Below are 23,431 nucleotides of genomic sequence, written 5' to 3'. Positions count from 1 at the left end.
CATTACACTGTAATGGCAAAGTATTTTACCTTTTATTAATTTCTCTGGGTTTGATTACATTATCAGTCCCATCAAGGTTATCAGCTGCCACCCAGAGAGAACCAGGTTCATGACAACACAACTGGCTGATAGAAGTGAATTGTGGCTGTGCAGTGAAAAGTGACAGTATTAAATCAGTATTTGCTGTCTGAAGAGAGGAGCTATTTGCAGAGGAAACTCATTCCTCTGCAGAGGTGTTTAAATGTAATTCAAGCATTTAAGATTTTGTGGATGGGTGATTTTTACTCTGTGTGTATTTACCTTCTATCCCACTGATAACAGCTGAAGAAGGAGATCATTGATGTCAGCTCTGACGTATCAAAGTGCCTTTGGAGAGGGAAACATCACCTGTGGCTCCCATGTTTGCTGCCAGCCTCCCACGGCCCTGTGCACCAGCATGGCAGGTAACAGGGGCACCCGCACCTACGGCTGGGCTTTCCTCGCTGTCAGCAAATGTTGCAGGGGTGGAGCTGAGGCCATCAAGCAAGAACCACAAGGCTGTAGTGATGCTTGTAGCCTGGCAAAGAGACACTGCGGATTCATATGACATAAAGGGAGTACATTTTACTTGCAGTTGTGGGTAGGACAGCACTGCAAAGCAAACACCAGCCTTTCTTCTTATAGCATCCTTTTCTATGTCCAGGTTTTCTGGATTTCCACCATAAACACAAATATATGGCCCCTGCTAGCTGCAAAATGTGAGAAATCCAAGTGTGGGAGTCAAGCAGAGCCTATCAAATGCTATGGGATTCAGGTTTCTTAAATTCTCCAGCTGAGATCACGGTTGTATTTGAGGACAATGCTGTCCCTGGAGATATGGCACTTCAGGCTGTTGTGCCTTTGCTTGCCAACTCTGAAAGAAAAAGGATAAATTAATGGCTTCTGTGCTGAGGATGTGTTCAGTGATCTACCTAGCTTGGAAGGAGTTTGCTAAAAGGCTCGGTTCTACAAATGTTTCTTGCTACACTACTGTGACATTGTTCTGACAGAACATGTTGGCTTCCTATCAGTTAGCTAGGAAAGAGAAAAACATCCTAAACCAGGCTCTTAACTCTAGGTTCAATTCTGTCTTTGAGGAGCAAGTAATTACAACAGCTTCTGCTTTTATTTACTCAGGTGTAAATCAGTTGGAGTCAATGGAGCTTTATGTAAGGAAAAATGTCACAAGTGAGACCAAACAGATCAGATAATCCCTTAGTCTCCCTGCTGACAGGGTGAGGTCAGCATTTGCTTTAGCCCTTGCACCATACCAACTGGAAAGTAGTATAATCTTTTTTCCTCCTGCAAAATGCATCCACGTGGCAAGACGCTGAGTACATCAAAGTCATTTTCAATGTTCCTTTCCTTCTGTGCTCTTCCGTCTCTGCTTCTCTGTCCCTCACCTCCCTGTCCTGAGAGGACTTTTTGTCAAGTGTAAATGTCGAATTGTATGTGAAACTGAGACTGTGATGTTGAAGTAACTGCTTTTGCCTGTTGGAAATTGTTAAGTACCACTGGTCAGCTAGAGAGCCAGGGGGAATGTCAGTATTTGTTGGTGTATACCTTATAAATCACAAAGTAACTCAGAGCTGTGAGACTGTGTATGTGCCTACACTACATAGGTGAATGTTGCTGCTGAGATCCCTGCAGTCCCTTGCGCTGCTTACCCCTGGAGGTACCTAGTACAACTTTCCAATCCTCAGTGTGGATAGATGTCCTTTTCAGAATCCAGCTGTGTTGATGGAAAAGATGCTCCTGGCAGGTGCCCACATTCTTCATCCCCGCAGCTTGCTCCTGGGGATGCAGGTGGAAGTGCTTTGTAGCCTACCCCAGCATTGGCTCAGACTGGCAATTTTAACTGTTTTAAGTCACCCAGGATGATTTGGACTGTAGGAGTCACCCAGGGTGATTTGGACTGTAGGAGTCACCCAGGGTGATTTGACCTTGCCTGTTTGGAGGGACGGGGATGCTCACATCCCCTTTGGTGCTAACAGAAGGGAGGACTGCAAAATCACATCTGTGCCCAGAGAGGCAGGCTGCATGCAACCTTGAATCTGAACAAGTGCGCTAGCTTAATGGAATCCATTTAAAGCTGCCATAATTAAGCTTATGCATCTCTGTACCTGCAGAATAGCTGTGAAGTCTCACCTGGGCTTGTTACAGTTGCATTAAATTGGATTTGAAGCTCATGAGAAAAGAACTTGCACCTTCCTTGCACTGGCATCTTTGGACACTTTCGCAATACTAGCAACTGAACCCAACATGAATGTTGTTTGTTGGCCTTGCAACTGGAAGGAGACACCGGTGGGATGGTTTACACTAGAAAATTACATCATGTTAGAACATGTTGCTTGAGACTCCTGGTGGCTACCACAGTGTAATCTCCCATCATAAACAAGGCCTGTGAGACAGCTGTTGGGAGGACGAGCACCACTGGACTGGCTGATCCTGCTCTCGTCTGAGCTCCCTGGGCAGTGGACGACTCAGCCGCACACCACAGGGGCTGCAGCTGGGGCAGGGCTGAGCCCCAGCCCTCAGCATCATTCCAATGGTATGGTGCAGGCACACTGCGTAGTTTTGCTTGCTGGCTATAAGTGCCAAAAAGCTTTTTTTTTTTTTTAATGGCCTTCAGAGAACTAGATCATGCTTTTTTTTATTTTTTACAATCTCAAAACAAGCAAAATCTCCGCTCTTTTCCTAATAACTTTGGCAGGCTGTGACCAAGATCAGAACAGGAAAGTGTCAATTAATAGGCTGTGTATGCTCAGTTCTGTGACTGAACGGGCAGTCAGTGCTTTTAGGCAAGGAAAAATATGGCAAAACATTTTGCAGGCTTCGAGGCTCCACTATTTAAAATCTAGTTGCTCCAAAAGGCAAGGGTTCATTGGCTCTCTGCCATTAGGCAGCTACGAAGAAAGAAAAAATAACACCTACAAGACCTGTTAATTTAAAATTTAAATGGGATCCTATGGTTTAATTATATATAAGGAAAGGTTAAATACCAAAGGATAATTGGTTGTATTTCAGATTAGGTTAATTATTCCCAGGTCATGCCAAAGTATTCAGTTCTCTCTCGTATCTCTTCAGTCACCCTGTGCACATGCTACATCCTTTTACACAGGGCCTTGATGAGGGGTGGTGGTCGTGAGACTTCTCACACCAGATTCTTAAGCAAACTTGAAGTAACATGTTATTTTTGCATACTGTAGTGTTTGCATATTTTATAGGGTGAAATAGGAGATTTTTACATCAAGATAAGGGTAACTGTAAGCAGAAAAACCTATAAAGCTAACCCAGGAAAAAAAAAGTTTAAAAAAAAGTCTTCAGCCAGATCAGCTCATGTCTCTGATTTTCCACAGGGCTGCAGGATTGCAAGAGCTGAAATGAGAGGAGGGAAGGAGGGTGCAACCAGGGCCAGGGCAAGACGGATCTGGAGAAAAGGAAAATCTCTTCCGGTAGTAGTCCCTGTTAGATTGCTGTAAATCATCTCTGAAACCTCAGGATCAGTCACATCTTCTAGAATCAACTTTTGTTCTATAATGAAGTTTGTATAATTGAGAGATGAGCAGAGAAAACCTAGATTACCTTTGGAATTGAGAAATTTCAAACATTTAAAGGTGGTAAAGCAGGGACAGTCCTTGACATCTGCGATGGCAGGAAGACCACTTTGGACAGAGGGCTCTCTTGCAGTGCAGCACAATCCCTGGGCTTGCTTCCTACACATAGAATCACAGAACAGTTTGGGTTGGAAAGGACCTTTAAAGGTCATCTAGTACAACTCCCCTGCAGTAAGCAGGGATGTGTTACACTAGATCAGGTTGCTCAGAACCCCATCCAACTTGTCCTTGAATGTTTCTAGGTGTGGGGCATCTGCCACCTCTGGACAACCTGTTCCAGTGTTTCACCACCCTCACCATAAAAAATTTCTTCCTTATATCTAGTCTAAATCTACCTTGTTTTAGTTTAAAACCATTACCCCTTGTCCCATCGCAGCAGGCCCTGCTAAAAAGTTTATTGCCATCTTTCTTACAAGCCCCCTTTAAGTACTGAAAGGCTGCAATAAGGTGTCCCCGGATCCTTCTCTTCTCCAGGCTGAATAATGCTAACTCTCTCAGCCTGTCCTCGTAAGGGAGGTGTTCCAGCCCCCTGATCATCTTTGTGGCCCTCGTCTGGACTTGGTGTAACAGGTCCATGTCCTTCTTATGCTGGGGAACCCAGCACTGAACGCAGTACTCCAGGTGGGGTCTCACGAGAGTGGAGGTAGAGGGGGAGAATCACCTCCCTTGACCTGCTGGTCACACTTCTGTTCATGAAGCCCAGGATACAGTTGGCTTTCTGGGCTTCAGGTGCACATTGCCGTCTCATGTCCAGCTTTTCATCCACCAGTACCCTGAAGTCTTTCTTGGCAGGGCTGCTCTCAATCCCTTCATCCCCCAACCTGTATTGATACTGGGGGTTGCTCCAACCCAGGTGCAGGACCTTGCACTTAGCCTGAGAACTCCTGAGGTTCACATGGGCCCACTTCTCAAGCTTGTCCAGGTCCCTCTGTATGGTATCCCTTCCCTCAGGCATGTCAACTGCACCACTCAGCTTGGTGTGACCTGCAAACTTGCTGAGGGTGCACTTGATCCCACTGTCTATGTCATTGATGAAGATAATAAACAGTACTGGTCCCAGTACAGACCCCTGAGGGACACCACTTGTCACTGACCTCCATCTGGACATTGAGCCATTGACCACTACCCTCTGGATGTGACCATCCAACCAATTCCTCATCCACTGAATAGTCCACACATCAAATCCATAACTCTCCAATTTAGAGAGAAGGATGTTGTGGGGGACCATGTCAAAGGCCTTACATAAGTCCAGATAGATGACATCAGTAACTCTTCCCTTGTCCACTGATATAGTCGCTCCATCATAGAAGGCCACTACGTTGGTCAGGCAAGACTTGCCCTTGGTGAAGCCATGCTGGCTGTCTCAAATCACCTCCCTGTCCTCCATGTGCCTTAGCATAGCTTCTAAGAGGATCACTTCCATGATCATCCCAGGCACAGAGGTGAGGCTGACAGGTCGATAGTTTCCAGGGTCCTCCTTTCTGCCCTTTTTAAAATGGGTGCAATGTTTCCCTTTTTCCAGTCTCCAGGGACTTCACCTGACTGCCACGACTTTTCAAATGTCATGGAGAGCGGCTTGGCAACTACATCAGCCAATCCTTCAATAACATCTCTGCAGCACTAATGGTCCTGTGGAAAGCAGACAGTGAATTCAGAGCCTTTGGTGGCTGGATGAAGTGCCTCAAACTGATAAGTTTTTCAATATGACATGTACAAAGCTCCTACAAAGCCAGGTCCCCATATAGCATTGCTATATGAACTACCCAAAATTAAAGCCTATGAAACCTCTAGCCACTTGAAAGTCTTTGTCTATCTTTATGCTCCACTGGATAAATAGGAAGAATAAACTGTGGCTAAGAGTTTAGGCCTTGTAGGGATACAATACTTGAGCCATCCGTAGAGGAGCTTTCTCTTTACTTAATTAAAAAACACCTCCCTTTCAATTCCTATGTATTTCTCCCTTGTGGTTAGTATCGCACACAATTTTACTGAGAAGCAGCTCACCATAAGCCACTTCAAAGATAACACTACATTTGCAAAGGAAGGAATTTCTCTCTGACAGTTCAGCAGCACCAGCATGTGCTGGAAAATAAGCATGCACCACGAGAGAGTATGCTACACATGGGGACTCCTAAACAAACAAACTGCTTATAATGTGACTGCACGCAGAGATCTAACATGATTTCTAAGTAGCCGTTTTAAGTTCCTCGGAGCATTGAATCAAACTGCACAGAGCAAAGAGAAATTATTGTTGGTCTTCATGTGAAAATCATTATTAGGTGAAAGAATTATCATTTTGTCATGTTTGTACAGAGGAGTCTTGGTCTGTGCAGGGGAATTGTAGGTGCTATCAGAATGGAAATTTTTAACAATAACAGACACAAAATACACCCTTCTTTGTTGAAAATATGGGGATTAGAGGAATCTGTATTCATACCTTCAGACAACATAAAATTGAGCTACTGGTATGGAACTAATTTGTTACAAAAGCTTGATACGTGCAACATGCTTTTTAAAACCACTGTTGTATCTACACAGGGAACACTTGCAAGCCATACCTGAGGCTGCTGGGTGACCTACAAAAGCTGAAATGCCTGGCAAATATGTTTTCCATTGAAATTTTTCAAATTAAAAATTTGCTCTTTTTCATTCTTTTTTGTCTTTTCTGTGGCACGATGTTCTTTCCTGGACAATTTTCAAATGTTCATTTGGAAACCTGAGACAGAGCCATGCCTTTTATTAGGTTTAATTAAAAAATAAAAGAGCACCGTTGCAAAAAAAAAAATCCATTTTCCAAGCAGCTCTATCAGTGCTATGACTGCTAATGGTAGGAAATTCACATTCAGTGGTATGTAAGGCAAAATTAACTAAAGATTATTTTAGACCACTTTGACCTGAATGTCTGTGCCTGCTGCCTGCTGCCCCAATCCCTATCGCCTGCACCGTACAGCTCTGCAGTGTGCCAGGCAGCCTCCTCAGCAGGCTGTAGCAGAAGTTGCTGTGCAGCAATCCCAACCGAAAGCTGAAATACAGCGTGTCCCAAATCCCTTTTCCCTCCTGGCACCAGGGATGGGCATGCATATCTGGACTGGGAATGGCTGTGACATTGGCACATTGCTTGCCTGTCCATTGGGATTTCTCATCTCCCAAGCTAATCCTGCAATATTTTTAGCAAGAAATTAGATTTTTTTTTCTGCTTCTTTTTAGTAGTCTTTGTCTACATTTGGATTTTCAAAAGTAGCAAACAGAGGAGCTGTACAGGTTAAATAAATGCAATCTCAGAAGTCCACCTCAGGCTTAATGGCATAATCTCTACTTTGCTGTTCCCACATCCCAGGACAGAGCGGAAAAGGGAGGATGTACACATACAAAAGATTCATCCTGAAAACACAAAAATAGAAAAGACAGGGGGATGAGACAAGACTTTACAGAAATGGCAAACACAGCTTGCATCCAATGTAAAAAGTTAAGGGAAACCTGTTATATCCTTCAAACTCCAAAATACCATTTCTCACAGAGAATCTAAATCACCCTCTAGGAAAAAGGGAAAAAATAAAACCTCCTCAAAATGTCAAAGACCTAAAATCCCCTCAGGCTTACAGTTTCTATCTGTATCTCAGCTATTTATAAAACCAATCTCCACGGTTTCTGTCATACATTTCAGTTACACATGCCCTGAGCTAGCAAACTAGTGGATACAAACCTGATCTATATAACCATGGCAATAAGTGAAGATATCTGTGCACACTCTAAAGCATGCTTATTTAAATAACAGGAATTGCTGCATTTGATTTATAAAGAGATGAGTAGGTTTCTGCATAAAACTCTGCTAATAGTTGAAAAAACCTGTTCCACTATGGGCTGAAAATGGGCTCTCCCCACCCACACATGCATCTGGGATTTGATCACCGACCTTTAGGAAAAACCCACAAAACCTATTCTGCCTAGGAAACTATATTACAGGTCAAAGGAAAACCTTGCAGGCTTGAGGTTTAGGTGGAATCCATTTATTCCACATGTGCAAAGACTGGATGAGGAATTGGAGGATCCGCAACAACTAAACTGAAACCTCTCCATGTGTTACACACATAAGCCACTCTTGATTGAAGTCCTGTAAATCTTTTCCTTAGATAATATGTTTCCTTGTCTGGTATAGCTTGATTTCAATTTATACCGTTCTTTTTTTCTTTCCATCATGTTCAAAACTATCATAAACAGTCTGTAAACTCTGTATCTCAAATGGCTTTCTAATAATAAAAAAAGTATTTTCAGAAGAAAGATCAGTTCCTCATGTCTAAGTTGAAAAAGGGACACTGTCACGGAGTCTGAGGTAAAAAAAATATCTGTTCATCTTAAAATTACTATAATATGGTAAAAAATATAATAAATATGGGAAGGAATGTTCTACAGACTCTAAATAAGGAACTAAATTTCTGGCAAGACAAGAAATACTTTCCCCAAAGGAAGTTAAAACTCATGGACTGTCCCTGATGGAGGTATTTTCTATATGAATTGTTTTTAAGAACTTGAATACATATTCTAACAAAAATGTCTATGTCTAGAAAAAAAACAAATCACGGCAAAATATGTATTTTCTTCACTAATGAAATTAGCTTCTTCTTCAGTGAAGTACTTAAAATCCATCATTTATCTGAAGAAAATGTAACATCCCCCAACAGATACCCCTGGAAAATCCTGTTTACTTATACCATGATAGTATTCCTCACCAAAGCAAACACCTGCACTTCTGCAAAAAATGCTTCAGGGATCTCTACTTGTTCTTTCAGGAAACATCTGTGTCAATACCTCTCAGTGAAGATGTTGTCTGCAAAAGAAATCCATTACCATGTTCTTGATTTATTATTATTTACTGTTGTGCTGTCCAAATGATCCCAAGATTTTATCCCCATCTCTGAAGATCTGTATAGGTTTTGTTTGCTTGGATGGTTTTACAAGGATAAAAGTGGCATTTCTGAAACTCTGTAGTGAGTATTGCTGTAGTTAAAGCAAAAAACATTGGACTTTGATATCTTTGACATTTATAAAAGCTAGTTTGTAATCAGGGTAGCTTATCTGTTCTTAGAAGGCAAAATGGTACATTTATGAAAACAGAACTTCTAAGGAAATAAACCTATTGAATCTTAATTTAAACACAAGGGCATAAAAAGTTTTTGTCCTTTGTAATATGAAGAAAGCTTCTTTCCAGCACTCCAAATATTTTAACAAGCAATATTGTGTATATACAAGCTTTGTGATATCAATTGACTGGTTATTGAAGGTATTTGAGCTCTTCCCTTGCTTCCAGCACACTCACACACACACACAGACATATGTGATACTCATGTTAACAATTTTTTTCTTGCAGGGACGAAATCACTGTGCTCTCAGTCCAGTTATCCTGGAGGTTGCCTCAGGTTATTTTAGATTTTATGTTTAATATTGAAGGTATTTTACAGATTTACCAAAATACCATAATTTTTATTTTGAAATCACTTTTTTTTCTGAACAGATCCAATCCAGATCGGACCTTATCATACTCTGTTTCAGTTCACTGCCACCATATGTAAGTGTTGTCAAGGCTGTAATACATAAAGTATCTGGCTCCAGGGCTGGTTTCACTGTGGTTTTGGAATACAGTTTTTATAATATGCAGTTTCCTTCCTCTGAAGTCAATGGACTATTCAGTAGAATAAGGTTTCTGAGGCACAGGTCACATCTTCAAAGGCACATAGGCACCCAAATCCTGTTTAAGGAATTCCACTGATTTGAAGCAAGGTGCCTGCCTTATCCTTTTCAAAGCCAGGGGGATTCCTGAAACCGTAGCTAGAGCCAGGTTAAACAGACAGTCAGGCGGTCCCCTGATAATCTCATGACTACTTGTTCCCTAGCCTTATGGCTAGGCCACTAACACAAGACATGCCCTTCTTTAGGTGAGACTCAACTGATGCAGAGCCATCCTCAGATTGTTCCAACTCATGCTGTGGATGACATTGAAAGACCTGATGGATTTTTTGCCCTTGGATTGCTTGAGTTTCCATGATGTTACTGCATACACACATGCAGTGAGCTTGCTGCACAGATGGTCTGCATACACATGCCTCTGGCATGGATATCTGATGCTTCTGGGATGCACCAGACTGGCTGAGCGGGGGCAAGGCAGCTGAATAGCATATAGGAAATGTCATCGATAGTGTCCAGAAGCACTGTGCTTTCTGTGTCTTTTTTATGAACATGCAACCTCTGAAGCTGCCCCAAAGCATCAGATCTGCTGGGTTGGTGTGTGGTGACAACAACACATGCCTTCAGCAGAATTTATCTGCTGCAGCACAGTAGCCACGGCTGTGAAGTCTGGAAGGGTGCCAGTGCACTTGGGGCTATTGTACTGGACCTTCAACCAAAGCTGCTGTACACCCAGAAAGTCAACGAAACACAGCAAAATCCCCAAAACTAAATAAAATCTCTAAGAGTGAAAAAGAGGACATGTGCTAGAGAGCTCAACTGTATGGCATTTTGAATGCCAACTGCAATGGAACATTACTTTCCTCAGCTGCCCCTTGGGGTCTGGCTATCTTATTTGGACTTGTGCTTTCTGATAGATCAGTGTTCTCTGATTTATTGGGATGTGTGTGGACAACGGCAGATTTAGGTCAAAATTTACAGTGGCAGAATAATGGTTTCATCTCTTTACATGTTGATTAAGAAAAATAGTTTTGAAAGGGCCTTTCAGGCCAGGGCTACACTATAAAGCCTTGTTGCTTTAGCAGTTTTAAAAGGTGCATATGACTGGAGGAAGAGGAAAATGTACAATGTGTGTACAAAATTTAAATCATCAAGACATCAGGATGTTTGGTTGTGTTGCAAGTCCTGCCAAGACAGGTAATAAGATGCAGGCAAGAAGCCTGGCTGAAGGTTCCCAAAGATTTGCCCTTACTATGAAGAACTGTGTCATTGATTTCAATAGGAGAAAATAGAGCCTTTGTATGCATAATTATAGTTTAAAACTACGTATATAGTTTAAAACCTGTTTTGAGCAGGTATTAAACTGGGTGATCCAAAGGACAGTTTTGGCTTTCTGGCATTTGCCAGGAAAGAGTATATCAGGAAAAAAAATCACACCACAATTTTTCTGTTAGTCATATTTTTTCCCCTAAGTCATCACCAACCACTCTCTGTGCCCATCTCATTGGTGAGTTCTCACGTCCCTACATAATCAGAGCAGATACTTCTGCAGGTGTATGTTCCCTAACTACACATACAAAAAGCAGGTCTCTGGATCCCCATCAAGTTACCCCCGCCTTCCCCTGGATCCAAGGGAGATACAGGTCTTTGGACCTGTGCTGGGAAACCCCAGGGAGTTGTAGACTGGGCACAGGGCTGATCCAGGCCTCTTGCAGGCCTGTGGATGGGGAGAAGGGGTGAAGGGAGGGTAGATGGACACCCCCCAAGAATGAAAGAATAGAACAGATATTCAAGGAAAACCTCACAGGCAATTTCTTCCAGCTGATCCCTGCCATAATTTTTCCCACAGAAAAGCTGATCTGGTACATCATTTCCATGAGACAGAAGGCTGTTTTATCACTGCTCGCTTCTCAGAGGTCTTAGACACTTGCTTTTAATCATATAGTGAATGCTGACATCTGGTGGCATTCAGTAACTAAACCTTCATTAAACAAATAAGTTTCATTTTTAAGAAGTGTGCATTCTTATTTTCCCTTAGTTGGGTCCAGAAACAGGATTTCTCCCAGACCACTTCAGACTGGGGATTAGTCTTAACTCACACGTTCCTGGATCTCTTGTGAGACACTTACATGGGCACTGGCCTTCAGACAAGGAAAGGATGGTCAGCCAAGGGAGCTGAGTCTGTTCAAACACAGTCATTCCAGCACAGAATGGAGCAAACAGCAACTTACCATTCCCCATTCTGAACACAGAGAATCACTGCACTAAAAAGGAGTGATGCAAAACTACTATGGGCTTTAGCAGGAACAGAGCCACTGTAAAGTCTTAGATGTTAACACTTCTGCAATTTATTTTATCTTTATTTCAAATTGGAGAAAAAGAAGCAAAATGGCATGTATGAATAGCGAGTGAGATGTACCAAAACCTTGTTTCATGGCAAGTGAGAATAAGTAGCATGAAGTCAGCTGTCATGGTTTAAAAGATATCCATGATGTAGTTGTTCCATTAAAATTTGGATTAAAATCATGTTTAAATTTCATTTCCTCCAGTCCTAATCCTGCTTTTGATTAGTTTTAAGAGCAGTTGATGGTCTTGTGATTTGAAGATTTTGCATTTTAAATTTTGTGTATATGGTCTGGAATTTATGTGAAATTGTGGGTTTGATCTTTGACCTCTGTTTACTACAGTCCTGATTTGGCACTAATTTGATAGCAAGCCATAAGGGCCTACTGTAAACAAGCTGCTCACTTTACATAGCTATGTTTGGCTCCTAAATGAAGAAGTATGTGTGGAATATACTTTAGGTACTGTAGCCTGCTAAAGAAATAATAAAAAACACATCACTGCTTAGCTCTCCAGGTAACGTTTACATTTGAAGAAAACGTGAAAGTTGCATGCCTAATAGAGAGAGAAAACGCAATTCTTATCCATCTTAGGTTTGTTTGTTTAAAATTGTTCTTTAAAGTAATTGAGAGCTCAGGCCTTCTCTTCTGAAGTCAATGGGAACTTTGCCATTGATTTTAAAAGTATCAGGATTAAGCCTAAATTGGTAGGGTCTAAAAGGCAAAAATGAAAATGTCCGAAGTCTACAAATCTCTCAGTGATCCACCATCCAGAAAGGAAAGACAAAATCCTTCTCCAAGGTCCGTAAGGTACATCTTGATTCCAGGACTCCTGTTTTTCGTACATTTGTAGACTTCAAGACAGAAAGCAACTTCCAGTCAAGACTGTAATTGATAGCATATGGAGTAGTACATACTTGCACCATGGACTTGTAAAGCTGCTGGGGGAAGGGAGATGAAAGCTGCTTGTAAAAATCAACAGACTGTCTGTACACATCTTCCACAAGTTGTCCTGCGCTAACACTACACAGTATACCCTGCCTGCAACCCACCCCAGGCAGATTCCCCAGCTCACAGGTATGCCTTCAGGTATGGCCTTGCACACAGGAACTGACCCAGCAAAAGTCTGCTTGCAGACATTTAACTCAGAAACATACCTGATCATCCTGCACAAGCTTAGTGCTTTTTGCACTAATCTAACAGTAGCAGCTATGTCCTCTGAGCAGCAGATTAAAACAAGGTCTTTAACTTTCTCCTGTATCACTGAGTTGGGACCATCCATTCCAGCAGTGAACTTCCCATCACCTGGGCTCTATCCTCACAATGGAGAGCAGATGCTGGTGGGAACACCTAGGTACCCTGAAGGAAGGGCTGTTTTCCTATTTGGCAGAGGAGGAAACCATAACCTCTTTCATTTTCTGGTATAGGGAGTCTTGGTAACTCTGACCAGAGCCCAGTAGTCAAGAATGTGGACTCTTCTCAGCTAAGAATGTTGTTCATCTACAGTGACGAAGTGTAAGCTCAGAGAAGTGATAGGACATGGGCAAGCAAACACAAAAGGCCCTCTTGTTTCCTCTTCAAACACCCAAGTGCACTGAGTATTTGAAATGAAGAGACCCTGGTGCCAGGTCAAGCTATCCATGGATGACTTCAAGAGGCTAAAGCAACTAGAGGTAGGAAACTGCATAATGCTTCTGTTGGTTTATGTGGTCCCAGTATCAGACAAGACAGAATTCAGGGAGACATATGGATCAAGCACTGTCTGAGATCATCTGAACCTGAGGTTGACAAAGCACTCATTGCAGTCTCCAAAACCTTGTGACCCAACAGAGGAATATTATCTTATTTTAATAGAGACCCGTGCTTGGCCAAAGAATATCAGATAGATATATACATCATCACAGAATCATCTAGGTTGGAAAAGACCTTGAAGATCATCTAGTCTAACCGTTAACCTAGCACTGACAGATCCCAACTACACCATATCCCTAAGTGCTATGTCGACCCTACTCCTAAACACCTCCAGGGATGGGGACTCCACCACCTCCCTGGGCAGCCCATTCCAACGCCTAACAACCCGTTCTGTAAAGAAATACTTCCTAATATCCAGTCTAAACCTTCCCTGGCCCAACTTGAGGCCATTACCCCTTGTCTTATCACTCATTACTTGGTTAAAGAGACTCATCCCCAGCTCTCTGCAACCTCCTTTCAGGTAGCTGTAGAGGGTGATGAGGTCTCCCCTCAGCCTCCTCTTCTCCAGACTAAACAACCCCAGTTCCCTCAGTCGCTCCTCGTACGACATGTGCTCCAGACCCTTCACCAGCTTCGTTGCCCGTCTTTGCCCTTCTTTTTACTATCAAAGTAAGGGAATCCATGCAATTAAAACCCACAATAGTCTCTTGTGTCTCCATTGCTCAGAAGTAACCCAATGTGTTGAGAGCCTGATGGGAACCACTAGAGAAGGTAGATGTCATTTCTCAGGCTGTGTAGCCCCTTCTCTTCTACCCCAAAATGACTGGCAATAGAATGGGAAGAGTCAAAGATTGCCACCCTGCAGATTACTCAGTTTAATCAACCTTGAGCTTTTCTAGCAAACCAACTCAAGCAGTATCTACTCCATCTTCACAGGTGCTGTGTGCTACCCAGCAGGACCGAGATGCTGCTCACAGGGAGGATCAGTCCTGTCCTGATTCTGATGTGGGTCAGCCACCACAGCCAGGCACAAACATATTGTCTTTCCTCTGTTGCCTTTGCTGGGTGTAAAGACAGAGCCAGCAACAGCAACTCAGGTCACCTTTCTGATGATACTTCCCCTGAGGTATTTTTTGGACTACCCCAGATTCCCCACAGTATAAGAACAACAACCAAAAATACACGCACAGGGAGTCATACATTGTGCATTCTGAACATGTCCCCACTGATGTGACCCTGATTCTGGTGCCAGATCTCTGCTGTGCTGTTTTGCTAATGTATTGTGGTGCCCACTGAAAACACCTTATATTTCCATGGTTTTGAAGTGGCTGTAGTCTATTCTGCTGGCCCACCCTGCTTTTGAGGGACCCTCAAACAGAACTCGACTTTAGTCAGAAGCTTGCACCACAGCTGCACGCCACTGAAAACTGGAAGTAATGTTCTCAGTCAAAACGTCCTGCAGATCCCACCTTCTGCTTCCACTTTATGGGACATTTCCGCAGAATATTTTAAGTGTCAGTCCCAAGGGCTTTAATACCTTTATGCCAATAACCTTGGCATCACTTTCAGCCTGAAAACAACAATGCACAAGTATAGGGACATTTGCGCATACTGAGTTGGTTTTGCTAATGGAGGGTGGTAACTGAGCAGAAATAGTTTCTAAAATGTTGTTTACTTTCTCAATCAGGCTGGTTTACAATGTAAAGAAAGGTTAAATTCATCTGTACAACTTTGGGCTCTTACACATGCAAGACAATCAGAGATTTTTGATAAATAAAGGATGCCATAAGAGCCCCTGGCATGGTTAGACGGAGTGGGCATGTCTGGACCTTGTGTGGAACAGCGATCCGTCACTGTTAGATCAACTTCAAAAGCAATTCAACAAGGGCTCCACGTAGACAACATTACAGAAAACCTGTTCCAATAGCTTTCTTATGCAAGAGAAAACCACAGTCACATTTGTATTTTAGGCAGTGAACCAACAAGAATGAAGAAAAACAACAGCAACTGTCCTCAAGAGATATTTTGGGCTGCTCCTCTCCTCCCACTCCCCTTACACTCCTTTTCAATCTCTTACCAGTTTGTGCATTTTTGGCAACAGAGAACCATACTGCAGAGGTCACTGGCAGGCTGGTGGGGACTGCTGTGGCTTTTGCCTACCAAAACCAACTTCCCCAGCCTGGGGAAGCATTGACCTCTTTGCTCTCCGTTTTGAGCTGGGGCAGAGGTGACTGTGGGTGAAGGAGGCAGAGGAATGGGAGAACTTTCCTCGGTCCAGCAACTTTTGACACCAGTTGCTGCTTTTCCTCTTCGCCCCAGGATCTGCTATACAACAAGTGCAAATTGAGGATGACAAATAAGAACATTAGCATGGTGTTTCTGCTCAAATGATCTTCCTTGAAGTAGCTGATGTTGACACTTAAATTGTCAGCAGACTTCCAGTTTAGGCTCCAGTTAGAAGAATGGGTCCATTCACGCTTCCCTCTGAGCTATTGTTTCAACTCTCTCTAGACTGGGCAAATATCACTGCAGCAGTTTACACTCCAGTTCTACTTTAAAGGGGTTTTTTGCAACCATAACCCAAATTGCCTAGAAACTTTTTTTTTTTTTTTAAATGTAAGCTTAGACTCCGGAGAATAATTACGCAATGTTGTAAAAATAGTTTGCAGCAATTTACATAGCCGTGAAATATTGGAGCTGTTTTTTTCCAGTGTACCTATGTGTACATGTCTGCAGCTAGCTGCAGTATTTACAGAGGACTCACTGGAACTGTGATCACAGAAACTGGTATTTCAAGTTAGGCAACACACATGAACAAAACATTTCTTGTTATAAGGCAAGGTTTTGTATTTTGGGGTGTTATATCACCACTAACTGAAGCAGCACCTTGCCGCTTTTGCCTTTCCTATATCATCTTCTGGGTGAATTCAGATAACATCCTTGTGGTTAATGCAGGCATTGGTTATGTAGTCAAGTAGGAGAGTATTAATTTAACTTCAGTTTCTTTCCTGTAATTGTGTGTTCCTTCCATTTTCAAACAAGTTAATCATACTGAGGGGCTATATCTTCATTTCTCTCTCTGCAGTCAACTTTGCTGCTGCTCATTTCTATTAGGCAGCATATCTCCTTGCCTGCTGTAACCTCAGTCCCCAGACTGCTCTCCTGCTTGCTGACTTGTTCTCCTCTCTTGATGCATCTTGCTGATGGTAGAACCACCTGTCCCACTGGAACTAAGTAAACAATCCCACTTCTTAAGAGCAGGAGAAAACTCTGCTGTAGCAGGTGGTAGAATAACTGCTCGCTGACCCTTTTCTGCTACACTAATTGTCAGGACTGGACATTTTCAAGCCCAGCTGACAAACAGGATAAACTAATACTGCCCAATACTTCCAAGGTACAGTATGAGATCTCTGGATTGCAAGCAGTCATCTTGCCCAGAGCCTGAAGATGCAGTGGCTTAATTCTTCCTTTCTATGCTTCTCTAGAAACCTATTTCTGTCTCCCATGTAATTTTGCCAAGCTCCTACCTTGCTAGCTCCTACGGTCCTTTTAAGGAGCTTTTTTAGTTGTTGTTTTCCCCAGGAGAGCTTAAGTGATCAAATCAAAAGTAACAGAGTGAATTGATAAAGCCATAGCCTAGGAACAAACCCATTGCCTGAAATCTCTGCAAAGAAACTATTCAGGAAATACAAGTGAAGAATATATGTCAGAAATAAGAATTTATGCAAGTGACTACATGCATACGGGAACAACTTCCAACCCCTGCAAAGTAGCAGTGAGGAATTAATAACTGACCGTTAGATTTAGGCACTGATTTGAAGGAGTTAATTTCCCAGGCTGCCTTTTCAGAGCAGGGTGGGGCATTAGGGAAGTCAGAGAGAAAAAAAAAAGCTACCTGAATGCCCTGGGAAGGAGCAGCAAAACCTTCTGTCAAGCTCCCCTTTCTCTCCTATGCTACAATTACTCCCCAGCTGACGGTGTCCCGATGCCCTCAGCTGCACACACCTGTGTGCAGAGTGACCCACGCCAACAGCCTTTCCCACACCAGGAAGCGAGTGCCACACCCCCGTCCTGCTGCTTCTCCTCACAGCCACCCAGCCCCACTGGTGTGACAGCGCATGGCATGGCCAGTGGCCGGGGCATGAGGGCAGGGACATGGGCATCCTCCCCGTTTCGGAGTGGGCATCCTGGAACACATCCTTTGGGGGGGCAGGCACTGGGAGCGGGACCCTCTCCGGCCCTTGGTACAGCACACACAAGGTAAGTGCCCGCCGTGCAGCACCATGCTGGGGACCAGGAACATGTGGGCTCGGGGAGAGCAGGGTAATCGTTTCAGCCTCTCCCCACTGTCCTCCAAAGAACCCCCTTCCAGTGCCTGTTTGCTGCTGACACCTGCTCCCTCTTCACCTCGTTGTTCAGCCCACGCGTCCCTGGCTTCCCCCTCCAAGCAGTCCTTTCTGAGTAGGAACTGGGCAGAGAGCTGTGCTGTTCTGTGCTAGAGCATCACTGGTTTTTGTCATCGGTGTTTCTGTTGCTGTCAGTTCTGACAATGTATTTGGGCAACTGCAAAAGAGAGACTTGAAGCGGCCCCCGCGAACTAGCAAGTCGAAGCATCTGCTAACAATAAAAATGAATTGGAGGTTGATTAAACCCTTTACCTTTTCCCTGCTTTTTGCTTCACAAACAAGAAGGCAAGGGAGGATACTCAACATTCTTGTTTTTCACTGCATAAGAGGCAAACCACTTTTTTATGATGCAAAGTATTGGTATAAATTGTGCATAAAACGGCTTGCAACTAACTGCTCTCCTTTCTCTGTGAGCAGCCCAGTAGCAAGTTATAGCCCAGGGAAGGTCCCAAAAACTTTCCCTTCTGGATTCTATATTTGCTACTGGGTGGATATCCAGATGGCAGGAGGCATTTCTCAGTCCCGTGTTCTCAGAGGGAAGGAAACCTGTGAATTCCTGTGCTCGGGTTCCTGGAGCAGTAGGACACCTGGTTGATGGCCAGTGGCAGTGCTTCCCAGCACCAGAGCTGGGATCAATTATGGGAGACAAGAGTGTGGAGCCAAGGGTTACTGTGGGTTTGGGAGTTAGGGTCCCAGGGCTGGGAGTGTTTGCAGAGCTGCTGGAGGAAGGCAGCAATGGGAAACTCCCTTGGCATGGGGACACCGACCTCCACGTCACAGTGGTGTTATCAGTTTGCTTGCAAAACATCCCAGCCCTGCTCCTGTACTCCTTGGGGTGGTTGTGTGAGGATTGCTGTCTTTTAAGCCTGGTAGTTTTTTGGGAAGACTTGAATCGTTTTTTAGTGTTGCTTGGGTATCTGCAGGTGAGATTGATTTTCTGTGCTTCCATTTACTTGAGTTGAGGCTTTGGAGCAGGTAGTAGGAAACTATGGGTCATGTGTTACTGCCAACCTTCATTTTCCCAAGAGTTAAATTCTTCTGTGTACCCCCATTTTCACAGTTTAAATTTTTGGAAATATCAGAAACCAATTCCTTCCTCCATTCCCAGCTACCCTGGCTGTGATTCAGTGGATCATCCCAGTTTCAGGTCTTCACACAGAGGCTCTTTCCCTTCCCCTTTTCTTGAGGCCATTTCATCCTCTTGGTTTGGTTTGAAGAGGAGCTCTTCATTTTCTGCCTCTACAAGAGACCATAACTGCACCAGCTCTCATCTGCCTGGAAACATCCCAGGAAAGCTGAGGTGAATTGCTTTTCAGGGAGTATTTTTCAGTCCCTTCGGAACCATCAGGAGGTGAAAGAGCAAGATCCCTTTTCAAGAGCCCCTAGATATGAGGGGCTCAGTGTGGCTGCTGGTCAGAGCTGCCTAGTGCCATGTCGGCATCAGAGACATCCATATGGGATCAGCAGATGTGACATATGAATTAGGGAAATCCGTGGCACTAGAGTAAGCTTTAAACAATGTCTGTAAACGTGCAGCTCCCTGGAAGAAGTTAAAGTGCCTGTGTCCACAAGGCTGTGTAGTATAATGTCTCCTTGTGCTGGCACTACATTTCTTTGGTTTATTTTTTTAATTGGGGTTATTCTGCCACGTCCCTGATCAGGCTAACTGGTGCCAGCTGTCAGCATGAGGGTAGAAGGGGGAATACATGGTCATGGAAAAAAAAAAGGGTGGAGGTAGGACTTCTCCTGTGCATCAGGTGGAGTTAGCTTTGTTGATGTTGCCTGAGGAACTGCACCTCTGAAATCAGCAACACAGGATCCCGTGGTCCTATAGCCTTCCCTGTCTCAGTGCTGTGTTGTATGTCTTGGGACATGGGCATGTTTAATGATGCAGTAAAATCTGATTAAATATGTACTTAGTTCCTGAAATATTTCCTGACAAACTAATATTATTGTAATATTTTTGGGTCTGCTGGGGTAATGAATGTAAGAAGCCACTACATGTGGACTTTGTCTGCTTAACACAAAGTGTATGTAATTGCCTCAGTTTAATCCTTTTTTATTTCCCTCAGCTCTTCTCAAAGGTTGTGTATTTATTTCCAATATTGTTGTTTATGGACAAAAACATTTTGCAAGATTAGTTGAGATTATTATCTACAATGCTGATCTTGATTTGACTTTGTATCAGAGAAGTAGAAAGCAGCTGGTTGAGAATAGTCAAGGAAAGCTCACATGTAACACTTCTTCCATAACTCATGGCTGTTGTGTGTAGTTACTGGGTGTAGTTGTTCAAGTGCAGAAGCTGAGCAGGAGATGGAAATTCATTGCACCTCTGCTTCTTTTTCCTCTTTTGCCTGTCTCTTAATAAACTCAGAGTTATTACTGGCTGCCCAGACACTCACCTCAAGAGATTGTTTTATTTCATGAGTTGTGGTAATAAATCATTTCGGTTCTATATTTGAGGTTTAAAATGTTGACAGCTCTTTCAGATGGATCTGTGGCCTCTTGTCCCGTGACAATATATCACAGCCTGTCACAGGCCATACGGGCAGGTGGTGAGTATGTGCAGCCAGGAAACCTGATCCTTTGAGTGGTCTAATTAGCGGGCAGTGGTGGCTGCTATCAGGTGCAATGAGAAATCCCAGAGATTAAACACATTGCTGCGAAGTCTTTCTATGCTGCCTTCCATCGTATACATGAAATCTAGATTTCATGTGAAGTGTCACAATTAAGGTTTTTAGCTCATTCTGTTCAAGGAGAAAGTCCTAAGTGCAACTCACCCCACCTTGCTAAGGGCTTGATGTTTAGTGACGTTGAGCCCCAGCAAGGTGGGGGCATGGTTTGATCCCTGTGTCTTCCAGTGGCAGCACAGTCCCTGCTGGTACTTCTGTCACCGTAGGGGCTGCTGCCCTTGTGCTGTGAGGGACCCAGTGCAGGAAGGCATGGAGCTGCCACCATGAAGAGGAAGATTATTTCTCCATTTCCCTTAGCTGAGGAAGCTCCCCAGAAATAGTGAGGGCCTCTTCAGCTGGCACTGCCGCCAGAGAAAAGAGTTATCATGGCACATCCTACAAACATTCACCAGGATATTTTAAGCACTTAAACAATGAAATTTCCAACCATGGTTTTCAATAAGGGAAAGCTCTAGACCAAGCCCATGGTGATTGCACACATGGGTCCCAACCAGAGAAGCTTTCCTCTGCAAGAAGCAATCACCAGATATTATCAGGCTGTTAAAGGTGAAAGCAAACCCTCCTGTTTTTTTTTTTTTTTCCAATTCAGGTGTTTGTAGGGGGTTTTTAATGCCTTTTATCAGTCTCTGTAAGGTACCTTATGCTGCAGTCTGCTCCCTGATGGACTGCAGATGTTAACTGTTTCAGTTTAACCGGTAAACCATTCCCTGAGCATAGGGACAGTAGAGACAAACATGTCCTCACGCAGGTCCCTGCCGCTGTACTCATCTGTAAAGACTATGGTGAAAAGTTTTTCCTCTTTCCCTCCAGCTCCTTATTCTAAAACTGTTCACTGAAAGCAGACAAGGATATTGTTCTCTACCTGTCAGATTTCAGAGTTCACACAGTTTCAGTTTCCTTTATCTTAAGGGGGAATATGTATGGGAGAAAATGCATACTGTTTTCTTAGGTGGGAAATGTGTGTTATTTTCAGCCCTTATAAATCAAAAGGTAGGAAGAAGCCTTTGTTCAGTCTTTCAAATACACCTTTTTTACATCAGTCAGATTACAATGAAGCAGTATTGCAAACAGTTGCTGCCAGTGCTGATGCATGCTCTTCTGGTGGTGTTCTGCTGTCAGGAATCCAGATGCATGTCTATGGCTTAGTCCCCATTTAAATAGGTTCTGCTAGAAAAGGATGTGTGGCTTTGGATCATAAATGCAGGACTGCCAGCTGGGTGAGCTTTGCACCCAAGCTTTCAGGATCTGCCAGAGCTGTAGGTCTCATGTGCTGGAGGTTATGCTCTGATTAGCTTCAGTGTGAGTGAGAAGCTGACATAAGAAAGCAAAATAGAGCACTGGTTAGAAGGGATTACCCATATTTTTTTAACAACCTCATAAATCCATTCTGCCTTGCCAAACATCAACTGTCCCTGCAGATGTAAAGATCACAACGTGTCTGGTGTGAAATGAGCACACAGTTTATATAAACTGCTGCCTCTAAATTAAAGAAAGATCAGCTGCTGCATGGGAACTTATTCATTATTCAAAGGTAAAGGATATAAGTACAGGAGAGCCTTACTCCTTGCCTGTCACCTTGCACAGTACCATAAGCATGTTTGTATCATTGTGACTTTCACATTCCTTAGGGAAATGTAGCTTTTTTCCTTCAGTCACTGCAAGCAGAGCAGGAGTAAGCCATGCAGCTGTTTATCCCTCTGAATATAAAGGAGGCAGGGGATGGTGCAGCAGGTCTGGAAGAGATGCCCTGGGTGGGAAAGTAGCCCAAAGACTGGAGGTAGCATGCAGCTTTCTGAGCCAGCCTGAGGAGTGACCTGCTTATCTAGTTTTCACTAGGGACTACTCTGGGTCCCAGAATAGTTTAATAGTGTTATTGGCAGGCCTCTATCACCCTGCTTGGGTTTCTTCTATCAAGGCTGGAAGGAGTCAGGTCCTGTGGCAGTTTCCCCCCAGAGCCCAGCATGGTGCTGAGTAGCAGATACAGCAAACCAACCCAGCTCCATGTTTTGAGCTTGGGGCACGCAAACCCAAAGCAAATGCTGTTAATGGGAGAGCTCATCCTCCATCTGTTCTGGACACTTTCATCTCTTCAGCATTGCTGGCATAGCTGCTTGAATGAGTGCTTCCTAGCCTGACAGCCAACAGAAGCTGGTGAGCAAAGCCCTTTTATTTAGGCCCTTTTATTTAATTTGTTCCCTGAGCTATTTTTTCCAGATCTCAGACTGTTTTCAATGCTTCCCCTCCCAACAGCTGCAATGGTAAAATGAATTTTCAGTTTTTCTGAGGACATTAAAAAAATGTGCATTTTTTTTTTTAAATGATTAAGGTGACATTGAATTAAACAGGAGCTTCGTAATTACGTTAATATGTTTTAAGAGGTTTGAGAAAATTTGGAAATTTCTAGGCAATAAGGAACATTACAGTTCTTGTCATTTGTCAGAAAGTAGGATGCAGAAGACAAATGCAAGGAAACTTAAGTCACAAGTTATACGTATCCTACCTAGTGCAGAAATGAGTTTTGCTTTGGACTGCTTCAGAATGGTATTTTACAGAAAGATTGGGGGCATAATGCAGACTCTGTTTGATATCCAGCTCAACCACTGACTACAGGGCTTAAAACACAGGTACTGCTCTTCAACATGGTGATCCAGAGCAACAGAATCATATGTAGTCTGGAGCCAGCAAAGCAGGGTGAGCGCTCCTCTTCCCTTAGCCCTGACTAGGAAAGACCAGGCATGGGACGAGTCTGAATCCCTGCCCTGCTTTAGAGGTGTCTGGCTCACTGCAGTGCTTTGCTCTCCCTGCCCCCAACTATGAGACTACTATAATCGTCAAATTTAAATTAAATTGGCCATGGCTACTCTGTTGATTTTGCTGTCTCACAGCCTTGCCTGGGAGTTGCAGGGTGATGTAGGGTGAAGGTCTGGCTGCTCAGGCAAACACCTGTCTGCTCCTGAGATTTCATGAGGTTGCTGTGTGTATTT

The 23,431-nt window shown here is 43.5% G+C and overlaps 1 protein-coding gene across 1 annotated transcript in view; it reads left to right on the top strand.

The window, feature by feature from the left end:
* The first annotated feature begins 17,503 nt into the window (after positions 1–17,503).
* The window catches only part of NIPAL2 (NIPA like domain containing 2), a 52,288-nt gene continuing 46,360 nt past the window's right edge, over positions 17,504–23,431 (top strand). The window contains exon 1 of the mRNA XM_074894255.1: positions 17,504–17,608. Coding sequence (XP_074750356.1) covers positions 17,504–17,608 — 105 coding nt within the window. The remainder of the gene's footprint in view (positions 17,609–23,431) is intronic.

This window comes from Strix uralensis, chromosome 1 (genome assembly GCF_047716275.1).
Source record: "Strix uralensis isolate ZFMK-TIS-50842 chromosome 1, bStrUra1, whole genome shotgun sequence".
Classification (NCBI taxonomy): Eukaryota; Metazoa; Chordata; class Aves; order Strigiformes; family Strigidae; genus Strix; species Strix uralensis.
The sequence above is the reverse complement of the archived record's forward strand: the minus strand, read 5'-3'. Positions and strand labels throughout refer to the sequence as shown.